The following is a 16138-nucleotide window of genomic DNA, read 5'->3' as shown; positions in this document are numbered from 1 at the left end:
TAGTACCTGCTGAGTGTTGACTACAAGCTAAGTGCCTGCACAGAGTAGTAAATGATCAGAACCAAAGTCCGTTAAGGAGATTGCAAATTGCAAGGAGAAACAAAAATAATTTATTTAGCATTTTGTACACAGTATGATGAGCATAATTACTCTCTCTGGGCATTGATGTAAATCCTATCCCTTTCAATAATGCTCTGTATTGCTGTTCCAACTGGCTCAGCTTTTCCTTTCGATTCCTTGCTGCAGGCTGGTGCGCTGTGGATAACCCATCTGGATTTTGCATCCCCAGAAGGACAAGCTGGCTGTCAGTGCTCTGAACATTCTGGCAGCTCACCAGTTGAATACTAATGAGGCCTGACCATCGAATAGTTCAAACTTCAGAGGCGGTATCAGGCAGCTGCTGGAACCAGACTGAAACTGATCCCTACATTTCAGCTCACTCATTAAAGTATTCCCCTTCCTCAAGTCAAATGTTTCAGTGTGCATTGCAGTATACACTGCTAACTACATAACTGATTCGACCTTCCAGAATTAAATATATACCTGGAGAAACCAACAGGTCGAATAAATACCGTTATCAATGTAAAAAAGAAGACAATCCAGAAGGCACAGTCATGTCTCAGTTCCAATTTGAAGGTACACTGAGTGTGCTTTGAAAAAATATATCTTCACTAGGAACAAATCATTTCAAATAAATCACAATGTGCTCATATGTGAAATGTAATACGTTAACTTCCGGGCAACTTAAATTCTTATTACAGGAGAGGGTTGTGCTGATAGTAAGCATATTGTCCCTGTACTATGTCTCTTCGGTGTGTTTTATATGAACTTTATGGCCTTGTTTCAGACTTGCTTCAGAAGACTTACTTAAATCTGTAATCACTATTTCATTTCCATTTTGTGTGTGTGTGATACATTGGCCACTGGACAGCCCGGGAGTGCCAGTTGGGTACTGTGTGCCAGTTGGGCAATGCCAGTGTGCCAGCTGGGCACCACCAGTTATGTTAAATATTGTTATTTAAATATTTTGTTCAGCAGCATAGCAGTTTTCACAACAGGTAAAGGAAATGAGTACACTGTAAACTAATAACTGAAATCCTACTTGTACAGTGACCTGAGTCAAGTGCAAAGGAGATGTAACAGAGTGAGAGGAACGAAGCAGTAAACAAAAATGAAAGGTTATCATCTCCATATATAATCAATTGGTTGACATTACAGTACACAAGCCCACTACAAACATTGGCTTTCTTAGTTGTTTGAAATTCCTTTTGACCTTTTCCTATAGAGGAGTGTAGACTCACTAAGTGGGATCTTACAAGTTGTGTGGAGGCAGCTTTGGAGATGGGCAGTGAAAATGAATTCTAAATTTATCACATCTGACACTTCCCCACTTCAGGACAATATTGCCAGAGGAGGGTGAGCCACAAAAGCCTCAGTCCCAGCTGGGAGCAGCAGTTGCTGGGATCGTACCAGTGGTGAACAAAGACCATAATGTTTCTGGAGACTCCTTTATTTAGTTACCCAGACCCACTCAAGCATCCGGAGTCACAACAGGCCATTCCCTCCGCAAGAATGGTCTCGCAACTCTGGCTGCCAATAATTTTAAATGTTTACAGGTCTTTAGAAGACACCTGGCATTCTCCTGCCTGCCACAGCAACACCTACTACTCCTAGTGGAGCTGTCAGCAGGACAACACTGTGGACCCTCTCATTGGCCCAGCTGCATGCATGTCCCACCTGCCATTGGATAGTGCTGCCAACCTCCAGTAACATCGTGCAAGGGGGCGGTCAAGTATCACCAACAGGTTAATGCTCTGAAAATATTTAAATGCAGTAAGATTCCACCCACTAACTGCAACTTCAGCATTATTTTGAGCATGTAGGGATTTCCAAAGTTGCTATCAGTTTTGGTGGCATAATGACAGTGAACGCTGACAATCTTGGCATCATTAGCATGCCAATATCCAGGCCATTCTAAATCACTCCATCTCCTCACCTACGTCTGTCTCACTTTCAAAACTGTCATCATCAACCTTACAATCACCTCAAACACTCTGGTTGTAAACTACCACCACATTTCCAACCTTCCTTTCATTCCCAGATATCTTGGCCGAGAAATTTGGGCACTTTAATCATGACACTCAAGCCAACCCTAATATTAGGCTTCATGGCTCATTTCCATTGGGCAGCTACATCTAGGCTATCAGCAGTGATCTTTAAGCAACCAGGAAAGTGGATGGCCAGGTCCAGAAGTGGGATGGTGCAACCAGGTTGAAAAGGGGAATGTACCAATGGCCAGGAGGTGGAGGGTGTGATTGGGGGAAAGAAAGGACAGCGATGATAGTGCAGGCAACAGTTGGTGCCTGGGATTGAAGATAAGATATTAGCACAGGCTGAGGGTTGGTTTACAGAAAGAAGACAGAGAAATAAACATTTCAGAATGGCTGGAGGATAACTAATGAAGTGCTGCAAGATTCAGTCTTCGGCATCATTTAGATGACAAGGTCGAGTGTAATGTATCAAGATTGCTGATAGTACAAAGTTAGATGGGAAAGTAAGCAGTAAGGGAGGACGCAAAGAGGTAACAAACAGACCAGCATATGATTGGACAAATAAGTGACAGAGAAGTGTGGATGTATGAAATTATCTGCATCAGTTGGAAGAATGGAAAAGCAAAATAGTATTTAAATGGCAAGAGACTAATAATCTTGCTGAAGCCAGTCTTCCATCACCAAAACCCTTTATTTTTATGGACTAGTGTAAATTATCATACATTAGGTAAACTGCTTGGTGGCAAAGAATTATTGCAATAGCAATAATATAAAGAGAAAATTTTGCTGTTGGTGGTTTGCTGACTAAAAGCTAGAGGCCAGCAGTGGCTCTATCTCTACCTCGAGGTATACTGGGAGCTCCAGGATGGGGAAGTCAGAGTTTCAATTCTTCATCCAAAGGACCAATTCACAGCAGGTGTTGTAAAGCTGCAAACTCCAGCATCACATGAGCATACTGATTTTCTGTGCTAAACCTAGGACAGGGGTGTGTTTGTAGGAGTTTTCTTTGAATGGAACGGCACAGTTAGCTGTTAAGGTATATACATCATGATGTTTTTTTTCTTGTTTGTAATTGATAAAAGTTATTGCTAATTGTCTTATTATATGTTAACTGTCTTAAATAAACTTTGTTTGATAAAAGCTCCCTGGAGTGAAACATCTTACGCTTACCCGTACCAAAATTCAAAGTGCAAAACTTAGATCTAGGCTGAGTCCATAAAACACCTTGGAGTTTCTGACCTGAATTATAACGGTTGATTTGCTGAATCATTTCCTCATTCCATTTTGGTTGTCTTTTTGCATTAAAAAAGCCTTTACTGTGCCCTATCCCAGTCACTCGATAGCCTACATTTTATTCGCAAATTCATTCAAACTTGAATGTACTTGATGCATAACTACTTTAGTCATCCATCACAAGGTAATCCTGACAACATTAACTTTTACTGGACTTCACTCTATGCTGTTGAAACTCTCTAGGACCACTCTGAAGGGTTTAGATAACTCCTGATTCCATTTTTCTGCTGCCAGCAATCTCCTTAAACTCCACTCACTTGCTCTCTCCATCCTTAACAAGGATGGTTCATGGGCTTCTTCATGTTCAACTCAGATCAGCTATTCATCTGCCCCTGCTGCTTTTGCATCACCTTACCCATGAAGTCAAACTTCTGCTTCATTCCTATCCCCACCTTAGCTCTGAACCTTTATTTTTGCTCCTTCTTTCTCCTTCAAGTTTCAAGAGAGTTTCAGGTTTCTAGGTGTCCAGATCACCAACAACCTGTCCTGGTCCCTCCACGCTAACACTATGGCTAAAAAAGCCCACCAACACCTCTAGTTTCTCAGGAGGCTAAGGAAATTTGGCATGTCTGCTACGACTCTCACCAATTTTTACAGATGCACCATAGAAAGCATCCTTTCCGGATGTATCACAGCTTGGTATGGCTCCTGCTCTGACCAAGACCGCAAGAAACTACAAAGGGTTGTGGATGTAGCCCAGTTCATCACGCAAACCTGCCTCCCATCCATTGACTCCATCTAGACTTCCCGCTGTCTCGGAAAAGCAAGCAACATAATCAAGGACCCCATGCATCCTGCACTTACTCTCTTCCACCTTCTTCCGTTCGGAAAGAGATACAAAAGTCTCAGATTACGTTCCAGCCGACTCAAGAACAGCTTCTTTCCTGATGCCATCAGACTTTTGAATGGACCTACCATATATTAAGCTGATCTTTCTCTGCACCCTAGTTATGACTGTAAAACGACATTCTGCAGCCTCTTTTTTCCTTCTCCCCTATGTAGTATATGAATAGTGTGTTTTATCTGTATAGCGCAAGAAATAATACTTTTCACTTTATCCCAAGACATATGACAATAATAAATCAAATTAAAAAAACACCTTTGACCAGTCTGTCCTAATCATCACCTAATTGCCAATATCCCTTTCCTCTCCAAGATTCTTGAGTGTGATATTACCTCCCAGATCAACATTTACCTCACAAACAATTTCCTGCTAGAATCCCTCTACATTCCCCATAGCAGCAAAACTGCCTTAACCAAAGTAATAATTGACAATATTTTTGACTATGCTGTGTTAACTCTCCCTCAATATTCTTGACCTGTTTGTAGGATTTGATATAGTCGGTACTGCAATGCTCTTCCAACTCTGCTCCTCTGTTGTCCAACTCTATAGGACTGCCCTTAAATAGTTTTACAGATACACAACCTATCACTGGCAGAACACCTTTAGCAGCAGCTTCTCTTTCCACCTCTGGAGCCCTTACCAGGATCCATCCTGGACTTGCTGCATTTCTCCATCTTCATGCTGCCCATGACAACATCATGCAAAGGACAAAACTATCTCCTTTGATCATTCCACAGCCTCTGTGCAGCCAGATTGATTGTTTGATATCCAAAGTTGCATGAGCTGCAATTTTCTCTTGCTAAATTTTGGGAAAACTGAGGTCATTGTTTTCATCCTGTTATAAACATATAACTCCTGCCCCCAAGTCAATCCCCTCCCCAGTCACAATTGGCTTAACCCAGTCTTTCAGAGGAGACATTCGACCAAGTCTGCTCTCTCAGGTAGATGTAAAAAATACCATGGCATTGTTCAAAGATGAGCTATGGCATTAACTGTGTCCTGACCAACATTTATTCCTCAACCAACATAACTAAAACAGAATATTTGCTCATTAATTCCATTATCTTTTATGGTATCGTGCTGTGTACAAATTAGCTGCCATTTTTCCAACATAAGTTTCTACACTTCAAAAAGTTTTTTTTTATTGGCTGCATAGTGCTTATGGATGTCCAGAAAAGGGAATTGTTTAACCTTGATTTTTTTTCTTTTTTCCCACTTTTCACCTAGAGGTCCAACTGTTAACTCCAGTGATATCGATTTGAAGAGAGTTGATTAATTAACATTTGGGAAGTGAAAAAGAAACCGACTTGACTTAACCGTTGGCATCACTAGCCCAGCAGGAGGAATTTATGTTATGAAATCATTACATTACTCTCTCAGAAAGGAAAATACTTCATGTTATAATTTATTGTGAGACCCACTATGAATTTACTGTTTATTAGGTGGCTGGTTCTGAAGCTTTGTCTATTTGAAGATCTCAATAACTGGAAGAGGTCAGATGATTTTTACAGGTTCAAAACCTCTTCTCCTTAAATTGGCCAAAGTTGGGACTAACCTGATGGGACTCTGTGCCTTCTTTATAGTTCATAACATCTTCAAGCTCCAGGTCACATGACTGTTCTTCCATGTCAGTCAAGTCAAGCAGTTGAGGTTGGACATCACAGGGATAAACCTAATAACCAGAGGCAAGAGTGATGTCATAACACAGAGGCATAGTGTGAGACTGCATCAGCATCTGTCTTAACACATGATGACCATGAAACATTTTTGACCTTTACTTGCAGTCGATCAAGCTGCAACTGGAGTTCCACAGGAACCTCTCTGATCAATTTCTTCCCAAGTACGAATCAAACTGTATGGTGCCTTTTGGCATTTTATACATAATACAATTTCACAAACAACTTCTAACACATTGGGCTGAACTTCAACATACTTTACATGAGGGTGCCACCAGCGAATATGAACATGTAATTTCATAATTCATCTGTTGCCTGAATATAACTTCTGGTTTTGGGGAAATTAAATATGTAAATATAAAGTGATTGGAATACTGGAATTCAGAAGTTGCCAGATCACTCAGGTATTAACATACCAAAGGTCCTTCCATGTGTACTTACAAGGTCAGAGTTAGAAGGGTCGGAGCCATAAAATGGCAGTTGCCCCATTTATCTGGGGCGTGAAGACAGTAAACCTGGGGGAAAATTGCCCTGATTTTGTTAGAGATGTGAATTATTCATCTAATTCCCCAGATAAAATAAAAGTTGAAAGCAACTGGCAAACAAGGGAAGATCTTAAAGCATCCACATACTTTTCATATCAAAGGACAAGTTTAAAATAGAACATAATTAATTTAAACCTCTATCTGGGTACATTACATTATCATAATGATAGGTGGAGGGAACTTATAGGTGGTTTTGTTTTGGGTCATCTGTGTGCTCTCTCACAGAAAGCAGCAGTCAGTTTGGAAAACTGTGATAAGGCAGTGGGGCATCTTTTAGCAGCCAGAACAAGGAGCACAGAGGCCAGTATGAATCAGCAGTGTTTCTGATCTGGAGTCATGAAGCAGAAATTGCAAGTAGAGCCATGCTCGGAATGCAAAGTCCCAGTGCATAACGAATTTAAATTGTTAAATCTCCCTGGAGATCTCATTGAAGAGATTAGCAGTGAAATCCTCAGACAGAGAACTAAAAGTCAAAATGCTAGAATGGAAAACCAAGGAGTGTGAAAATGAATTCCCAGGAGGAATGAAGAAGTCCTCAATATGCTGTAATCTATATGAGAACTCCTGGGCAGAATTAAAAGCAGAAAGGGAGTAGTTTATTGAGATTAAAGAATAAGGATATATAAAATGTAGTGTTAAGTTAGTAGAACTTGCTTTAATTCTTGTAAGGTAAAAGTTTTATTTAAAACATGAAACCTACGGTACAGCTAAGGTAGCATGCCCCTTTAATGGGCAAGCCCTCGGAGGGGCAAGTGACCATTTGGCCAATCAGGCTGGAGCATGCAAATCCTGGGGCTGAGCACAAGTTTTTCGACTGCAAATTTTTCTTGCCATTTGGAGCATGGGGTCATGGCGTATGCTCTGTGAATAGTTACTACCTTCATAAATCGTTTATTCATTAATCTATGTGGTGGTCACCAGTCTTACCTTGCTAGAGTTTATTGACATCCCAATAAACTTTAGCAAGCCATGTGAGACCACTATAAAGGGACAATCTCAAACCAGTATAAGTGCAGAATGATATTTAAACTATTAAATCTTCTCGTCAACTCTTTATGGATAAGTTAATTAGCATTTCAGTGCCGGCGAGCTCAGTCCTGCATCTGGATATGGAGAAGGTTCCAAAGTCTGACCATTGGAGTCCACAGCCAGTACCACAACCTAGTGCTGTCAGCTCACACCTAAAGTAAAGTACCAGCTGGTATGTGTAGTTATAAAGGGACCATAAGTATTCTGAAGATGAAGCTGTAATATGAGTTTAAACTATTCATATGCAAGATAAGATACCACTGCACCATTTGATATTACCTTTTAAAAGAACAGAAATGTAACAGTTCATTTTAATCTAAATATGAACAGTGCTTGCAGCTTACATGTGCAGAGACAAAATAGGTTGGGCATAAAATTGCCTTGAGTACTGGTGCTAAGAAGGCCCTGTGCTACCTGCCAGCATGAAACTACCAGCTGCTTCTTATGTGGCCAGTTTATTATGTAGAGCACACATAGGCACTCCCCACGTCATGATGCTGGCACCACACAGTCCAACCGGCTGTTGTGACCAAGATTCCAAATTTGTTCAACCAATTTGCAGGCTTGAAGTTACAAGATGCGTCCTGCAGTGATGTTATTTAAAGGTAAGCTGGTGACCTCAAAGCCTTAAGCCTGCTCATCCAAGGCAATGGAGCATGACACTGAGCAGACTGCCTCCATCTCTGCTGCTGAAGTCTGGGTTGCACCTAGACATAGTGTTAGAAAAACACAATTGAAATAGTATGAGCATAAGGTGGTATGGATGATTTTTCCATGTCTTTCTCACTTATTAAAATACATACAATTTGAATTCTGTATTTATTCATAATTATTGAGAATTGTTGGGGTCTGTCATAGTATCAGATGTAACAGTCATGACCTGCCCATATTTCTCATAACGTGATGGCAAGAGAGCATCCAGGGAGAGCATCCAAATGAGATGTGTTCCATTTCTGTGCATTATTTATTGAACATTTGTGTGAAGTGTTATTTGTGGGATGATCATCTGTGGAACATGGCTTAAAATGAGGCACAGCTTCACTTCCCCTCCACCCCCCATACCATCTACTCTATATCTACATTTGACATGCACTCCAGAAGATATGGGTACATGTTACTCTCAGCAGTATAAATGAGGTTGCTGTAGTTGCATTCAGAATACTTGAACGATGGAGCTGGGTCAGAATAATGAGGCAAGGCAGGCTGTTACACGAATGTCGACGTACCCCATCCTTGGTACCAAAACTCACTAGCAAGTGTGCATGACAAAAGCTCTGCTCCCCATTCTATTTTAGTTGATGGAAGATGTAGCTTTAGAGTTAACTCAACCAGGCAGAATAGCAGGGCTAGGTCTACACCCCAAGAAGGAGTTGGGGGCGATGGAGCAATAACCATGCAGTTGCATTAGTGTTGTACAAACTTTGTGTTCATCACATTGCCCCGGTATCCATTGCATGTCTCTCCATAATCCTAGCGTGAAAGGCTCATTTGGATTAAGACCACCTCTTCATGCTACGACAAATCCTTGTCATCTGCAGAGGGTTGATCTTTCTTATGCTCTTCCCCATACAGCGTCAGGTAATGAACCCTCTTTGTATTCCACCCTCTTTGTAATCCCTCTTTGGGGTGCGTATTGCAGAGCCCCTCCAGAACAGTCAAAGTAATGGAAGCACATTTTAAGGAGCCAATGGCTCCATTGGATGCATAAGCTTGTTGTTACACTCCTCTGCCTCACTCAGGGGATGCCTCACTGGCATCATCAGCCTGGTTTGTGGGGGATATCTTGTCATCAAGGATCCATCTATCAACTTAGGCTGGGCGTCAAAAAGTTCTTGGAGCCATGAATTGTGCAAAATGAATGTGTTGCGACAGCTCCCTGGGAAAAAAGCTCTATATTATTCTCCTGTGCTCACACTGTATGTTCAGGGATGAAACTCTTTATGAAATGCAGCTGGTTATTCGCAGGGAGCTTTTATAACCACATAAATGCAGTCATTGACACCTTGCACTTGAGGTAACCCAGCTATAACACTGAATGCAGCGGACCTAGCAGCCTGGCTGTCTTCATACCTTCGCCCTCAATGTTCTCAGTGACACTGGATGTCATGAACCACATCACAAACAGCCCCATGCTGTTGCTAGCCATCTATCTTTAGAGGCACAGGGTGGAATTTTACGAGAAAAATTCTAAATGTCCAGGTAACATGAAAATGGGAGAGTTCCAGATCCGTTTGTTGGGTGAGTTTTTACTCCCAATCTTATAGACTTAGACATTGGAAAAAATGGGCTAGACAGTTACTAGCCACTACGGGCAGTGGGCAGGGCTCAATTCACCAGCCAGCAGCTGAGGAGCTGTTGCACATATGCAGACTTCAGTGTCTGCACATGTGTAATTCCAACAGCAGACCCTGATGGAGATAGAGCTGTCAGGCCTCTGCTGTTGCAGCCGATCTGAACCAACCCACCCTCCCGCCTCAATCGCAATGCAGAGCGGCAGCAGGGCCCCCTCCTTCTCCGATTGGGCTACCCCGGCCTGGCCCCACCCACTTCAGGCCTCCCATAGGTCCCCCCGGCACTGCCAAGTGGGCTGTGCAAAGGTGCCTGGCGGGCATTGCCAAATTGCCAGGCTGGGATTGCCAGGCTGCCACTGCCCAAAGGGCACCCACTCCTTGCCCGCACCCTCTTCAGGAGACCCTCAATGGCCTCTGATTCTACTGGCGGGGGCAACACGACTGTTCTCTGTTCATGGGGAGGCAAGTGTTTTTCTCATCGGACAGAACCTCTCCCGGCGAGGCCATAAAGACAAAAGAGCCCGGACGATTTAGCACCAGCCTCAATAAACACATGCTAACGAACATTAGAATCAATTTAAATGATATATATTCAGCCTCGTGTTGGAAATGGGCGAGAAGCTGACCTCGCCAGAAATCCAGTTCCGGTAAGATCACAAGAGCCAAGAAATCAGGGGCAATCCTGATTTCTCAGCTCTTGCGCAGTTTTACCAGCTCGCTCTGCCCATTGATAGGTGGCAGAGAGCCAGTAAAATTCTGTCCATAGAGTCATAGAATCTATGGCTCACTCCTTTGTAGGGATCAGGATATCCTGGTATCCTTGTGCCCTACTAGTTCTGTTTTATCCCCTTCCATTGTATGCCTCCTTGCCCTGCAAGAGAGCTAAATGTCAATGGCTATTTAGCACTGTGTTTAGGTGATGTAACAATAGCTGAACAGTTGCAAGTATGTGGACACAGGAAGAGATGGGTTTGAGACTGACAGCATTGAAATGTGTGCAAGAGTAAGCTGGAGTATCTGGATAGTAGGTATGAGAATGCTGCTGGGTGAGTGATATGCATTTGAAACACTGAGCAACATGAGAGGTTGCTGTTGTGGTGGATGGAAGATGTCATGTAAAGATGCATTCATTGACATCGACCACCCACATGGTATCATTGGATCTCTTGTGGAACAACTACTAAGTCCTCAGATACGGACTTTGGGAGTTGACCTTTCTTTAAGGGTCTTCTTCACTCCCCAATTCCATCCTCTTCCAACTGGGGTACCACAGTGTCTCTACTTCCCACCTGCACCAGTAATGCTTCCAGTATCACATCTATAATCTGTTAAGGGAATCCTTCTTCTACCCTTGTGTTCAGTTTGCAATAATTTACTTGCAGTAATGTTTTGTGAAATTTCCCTTTAAGCTACAGCTTGCTTTGAAAAAAGATTGTCTTTGTCACATGGCCTGTTACCAATGCTGCCACCCGCCACCTCCACACCTACTTTGCTGAACACAGAGGTCATGGGCAGCTTGGAGATGCAGTCAGAAACATCGAGGGTGGGATTCTCCAAAATAAATTCCAAGTGCCGAATTCACATAAAAACTGGGGTAAATCCCATTGGTTTTGTTCAGTGGGATTTTCAAAATGAATTTCCTACACTCTGTGCAGAGCAGAGTGCACTAGCATGAATCTCATTAAAAAGGTGTGGGCGGAGTCTATTCCCACTGGAGAAGCCAGCAGTATAGTGCTGAGCGGGCGATGCATACGCGCTGATCTGTCAGCGCCAAGATTGGCACATGCACAGTAGGGCCAAAACTGCCAGCCTCCCGCTCATTGGCCAGCTCAATCGCTGGCCAGCACTGCGACCCTTGCATTGCTGTCCCCCCAATGGCCCAATGGCCTCCCAGCCTTGACACCTCCTCCCTGCCTGCCTATATCTCCCTCTCCACCCAACAGTCCCGATATCCTGATTCCCCCCCATTAGTGGCAGCCCCGAACCCCCACCGCAGAACAGACTCCCGGGCAGACAGAACCACCCCCTCCCCCACCTCCCCCCAACCTCCCCCCGAACCCAATGGTCAGTCCCGATCGCTGGCCTCCCTCCCAGTCACAGCTGGCTGCAGAGTGGCAATGGGACCCCCCCACCACCATCGATCTCCCCCCAGAAAACCTACCCCCCATTAGATCGCATCCCCCCTGGCCCCACCCCTTGGTACTGTTCAATGTCTAGGGGCAGTGCCAAGGTGCCCCCTGGACATTGGCACTTTGCCCCTTCGGCAGGGCTAGGCTGGCACTGCCAAGCTGGCAATGCCCAGGGGGCACCCCCTACCCCCAACCTTCTGGGAGGCCTCCAATGCTCCCCTTTACTCCAGCAGGGTCAGGCTGCCTGCTCCCCACTAGTGAGGAGCTTTTGTAAACCCCGGTGGAGTGAAACACTCCTAGCAGATGTGGGGGGAAGAGACTAGCGGACCCAGCGACTTCAGTTCCGAGCACGGTAATCAGATGCAGATTCTATTTTAAATAATTTATACAGCTGATGATGCCAGAAGTTCAGCAGGTGGAGATGCACGATGGCCGTGGCATCCAATAGGGAGCCTGCTAAACGTCCGCCACTTGAGTCCCCTGGCCCCCTGCTAGAGCAGTGCAGCGGGCTCGGGGAATCACCCCCTGGCTTCACACATAAGGTGGAGATGCCGGCGTTGACTGGGGTAAACACAGTAAGAAGTTTAACAACACCAGGTTAAAGTCCAACAGGTTTATTTGGTAGCAAAAGCCAAGCCCCTTCTTCAGGTGAGTGGGAATTCTGTTCACAAACAGGGCATATAAAGACACAAACTCAATTTACAGAATAATGGTTGGAATGTGAATACTTACAGCTAATCAAGTCTTAAAGGTACATACAATGTGAGTGGAGAGAGCATTAAGACAGGTTAAAGAGATGTGTATTGTCTCCAGACAGGACTGATAGTGAGGCTCTGCAAGTCCAGGCAAGCTGTGGGAATTACAGATAGTGTGACACGAACCCAATATCCCGGTTGACAATCACCAGGCAAGACTGTTCTCTTCCTGTTGGGGAGCACTTCAGCGGTCACGGACATTCGGCCTCTGATATTCGGGTAAGCATTTTCCAAGGCGGCCTTCACAACACACGACGGCGCAGAGTCGCTGAGCAGAAACTGATAGCCAAGTTCTGCACACATGAAGATGGCCTCAACCGGGATATTGGGTTCATGTCACACCATCTGTAATCCCCACAGCTTGCCTGGACTTGCAGGGTCTCACTGGCTGTCCTGTCTGGAAACAATACACATCTCTTCAACCTGTCTTAATGCTCTCTCCACTCACATTGTTTGTACCTTTAAGACTTGATTAGCTGTAAGTATTTGCATTCCAACCATTATTCTGTAAATTGAGTTTGTGTCTTTATATGCCCTGTTTGTGAACAGAGTTCCCACTCACCTGAAGAAGGAGCTTAAAGCTCCGAAACTTGTGGCTTTTGCTGCCAAATAAACCTGTTGGACTTTAACCTAGTGTTGTTAAACTCCTTACTGTGTTCACACATAAGAACATGAGAACATAAGAATTAGTAGCAGGAGTAGGCCATTTGGCCCCTCGAGCCGCTCCGCCATTCAATAAGATCATTGTTGACCTTTCTGTGGACTCTGCTCCACTTACTCACCGTAACCCTTAATTCTTAACTGTTCAAAACTTTATCGATTTTTGCCTTAAAAACATTTAATGAGGTAGCCTCAACTGCTTCACTGGTCAGGGAATTCCACAGATTCACAACTCTTTGGGTGAAGAAGGTCTTCCTCAACTCAGTCCTAAATCTGCTCCCCCTTATTTTGAGGCTATGCCCCTAGTTCTGGTTTCACCCGCCAGTGGAAACAGCCTCCCTGCTTCTACCTTATCTATTCCCTTCATAATTTTATATGTTTCTATAAGATCCCCCCTTACTCTTCTAAATTCCAATGAGTATAGTCCCAGTCTACTCCGTCTCTCCTCATTAGCCAACCCTCTCAATTCCGGGATCAATCTGGTGAATCTCCTCTGCACCCGCTCCAGTGCCAGTATATCCTTTCTCAAGTAAGGAGACCAAAACTGTACACAGTACTCCAGGTGTGACCTCACCGGCACTGTATACAGCTACAACATAACCTCTCTATTTTTAAGCTCCATTCTTCTAGCAATGAAGGACAAACTTCCATTTACCTTCTTAATTATCTGCTACAGCTGCAAACCAACTTTTTGTGATTCATGCACAAAGACACCCAGGTCGTTCTGCAGAGCAGCATGCTGAAAGTTTTATCATTTAAATAATAGTCCAGTTTGCTGTTATTCCTACCAAAATGGATGACGTCACATTTACTAACATTGTACTCCATCTGCCAGACCTTGCCCACTCACTTAAACTATCTATATCCCTTTGCAGACATTCAGTGTCCTCTGCACACTTTGCTCTGCCACTCATCTTAGTGTCATCTGCGAACTTTGACACGCTACACTTGGTCCCCAACTCCGAATCATCTATGTAAATTGTAAACAATTGCAGTCCCAGCACTGATCCCTGAGGTACACCACTAGTCATTAATCGCCAATCAGAAAAACACCCATGTATCCCCACTCTTTGCTTTCTGTTAACCAATCCTCAATCCATGCTAATACATTACCCATAATGCCGTGCACCTTTATCTCATGCAGCAGCCTTTTGTGCAGCACCTTGTCAAATGCCTTCTGGAAATCCAGATACACCACATCCAATGGTTCCGCATTGTCCACCGCTCTCTTAATGTCCTCAAAGAATTCCACTAAATTAGTTAAACATGACCGGCCATGACACACCACTCTCATGAAATGAGATGAGTAAATCAAATTTGTGTGCTTCCCAACTCAATCTTATTTTCAGCAATTATTGGAGATAACTCCAACTCTACCACATTCCATGCTCCTTGTTCGTTTGTTCGTATACAGTTCAATGTAATCATCACTTCAGAGACAAAAGAAGAAAGGTGCTGGCAGCATTTGAGAATCCTAGGACGTTGAGGCATAAGAAGCTTCCATGTTGTCTTCACTGTTTTTTTAAATATATATAAAATCTTGCTTAATAAATTTTATTTGATTCATAAATATTAGTTACTCATGCCTTGTTAGGTCAAGCACAACTGAGAACCTCATTGTTAGAAACTAAAAATTCAGAACTTTCAGAGATTTTACTTAAGAGTTTTATATCTCAAAGCCCTAAACCTTACATCTGTGTATATTTTTATGCCAAATGCAAATTTCGATTGGCTTTATTGACATTGAAATTTGAGAATTATTTGTGGAACAAGAAAAGTAGTGCTGTATTGAAAATATTAATGGATTTTTATTTTACATATAAATAGGCAGTGACTATAAGTATGCTCACCCAGGCAGGATTTTCACACACCACCGCCAACCCTGACTGCAGTGTGTTTTCCCACAGTAGGGGCGGCTCACCGCTGGTGGGATCTTATGATCCCACCGATGTCTGCAGTGTTTTGTGTGACATCCAGCTGGCAGGGAACCCGTTGTTGGAGGTTGCCTTCAATGGGACCAGAAGATCTCGCTGGCAGGAAGGGCTGGAAAATCTGACTCCAATTTTGGGATTTTCTTAGAGTTCCATTTAAAATGGTCTGTTTCCTTGATGGCTAAGCATGTTTACTCAGACATATATTGAAGGTGCCAAAGGAAGCACAGCCGTGGAAACATACCATACATAAAATCAACAACATATGGTAGGAATGGGAGAGGAGAAAATTGGCTACCAAATGGGAAAAGGTAAAACTGTTATTATATCGATTCAATTTGCAGTCTTTGAAAACATAGGTCACCAGTAAGTTCCTTTCCAAGCCACACACCATCCTGACTTGGTACTATACTCCAATCCCTTCATTGTCACTGGGTCAAAATCCCTGAACCCCCTTCCTAATAGCAGGTGGACTGCAGCACTTCAAGAAATCAGCTCAGCACCACTAGCTTAGACAGCGATGTCCACATAATGTTGTGTTACAATGTTGAAACTTTTCAAACACTGTTCCCAATATACACAAGACCAACGATTTGCATAATCACACTGTCAGAAGATTGTTATGAAACATGAAAACGTTATATTTTTTCGTACTTTTAAAGATTGTAAGCCACATTAGAATTGAAATTTCCAAGTCACTTCAATTTTTTACATGTTGGAATGATTAATTATTGGGAGATTGATTAAGAAAATATGAAGCTATTCACCAACAATTGGCACATGTAATTTCAGAGGGCCGGAATCGAATCCGGATCCCTGGCGCTGTAGGGGAGCAGTGCTAACCACTCTGCCATTGTGCCGCCCTGTCAGTTATTCTGACAAATAAAGCAGTTTTTAAATATGCCAAAGCTGTTGAATCAAATTAAAGGTGCAG

General features: G+C 43.3%; 1 protein-coding gene across 1 annotated transcript in view; it reads right to left on the bottom strand.

Moving 5' to 3' along the window:
- Positions 1-16138, bottom strand: part of dlg2 (discs, large homolog 2 (Drosophila)) — a 945868-nt gene that overhangs the window by 616449 nt on the left and 313281 nt on the right. The window contains exon 7 of the mRNA XM_078221879.1: positions 5744-5860. Coding sequence (XP_078078005.1) covers positions 5744-5860 — 117 coding nt within the window. The remainder of the gene's footprint in view (positions 1-5743; positions 5861-16138) is intronic.

Source organism: Mustelus asterias, chromosome 10, assembly GCF_964213995.1.
Source record: "Mustelus asterias chromosome 10, sMusAst1.hap1.1, whole genome shotgun sequence".
Lineage (NCBI taxonomy): Eukaryota > Metazoa > Chordata > Chondrichthyes > Carcharhiniformes > Triakidae > Mustelus > Mustelus asterias.
This window is presented reverse-complemented; position numbering and strand designations above follow the sequence as displayed.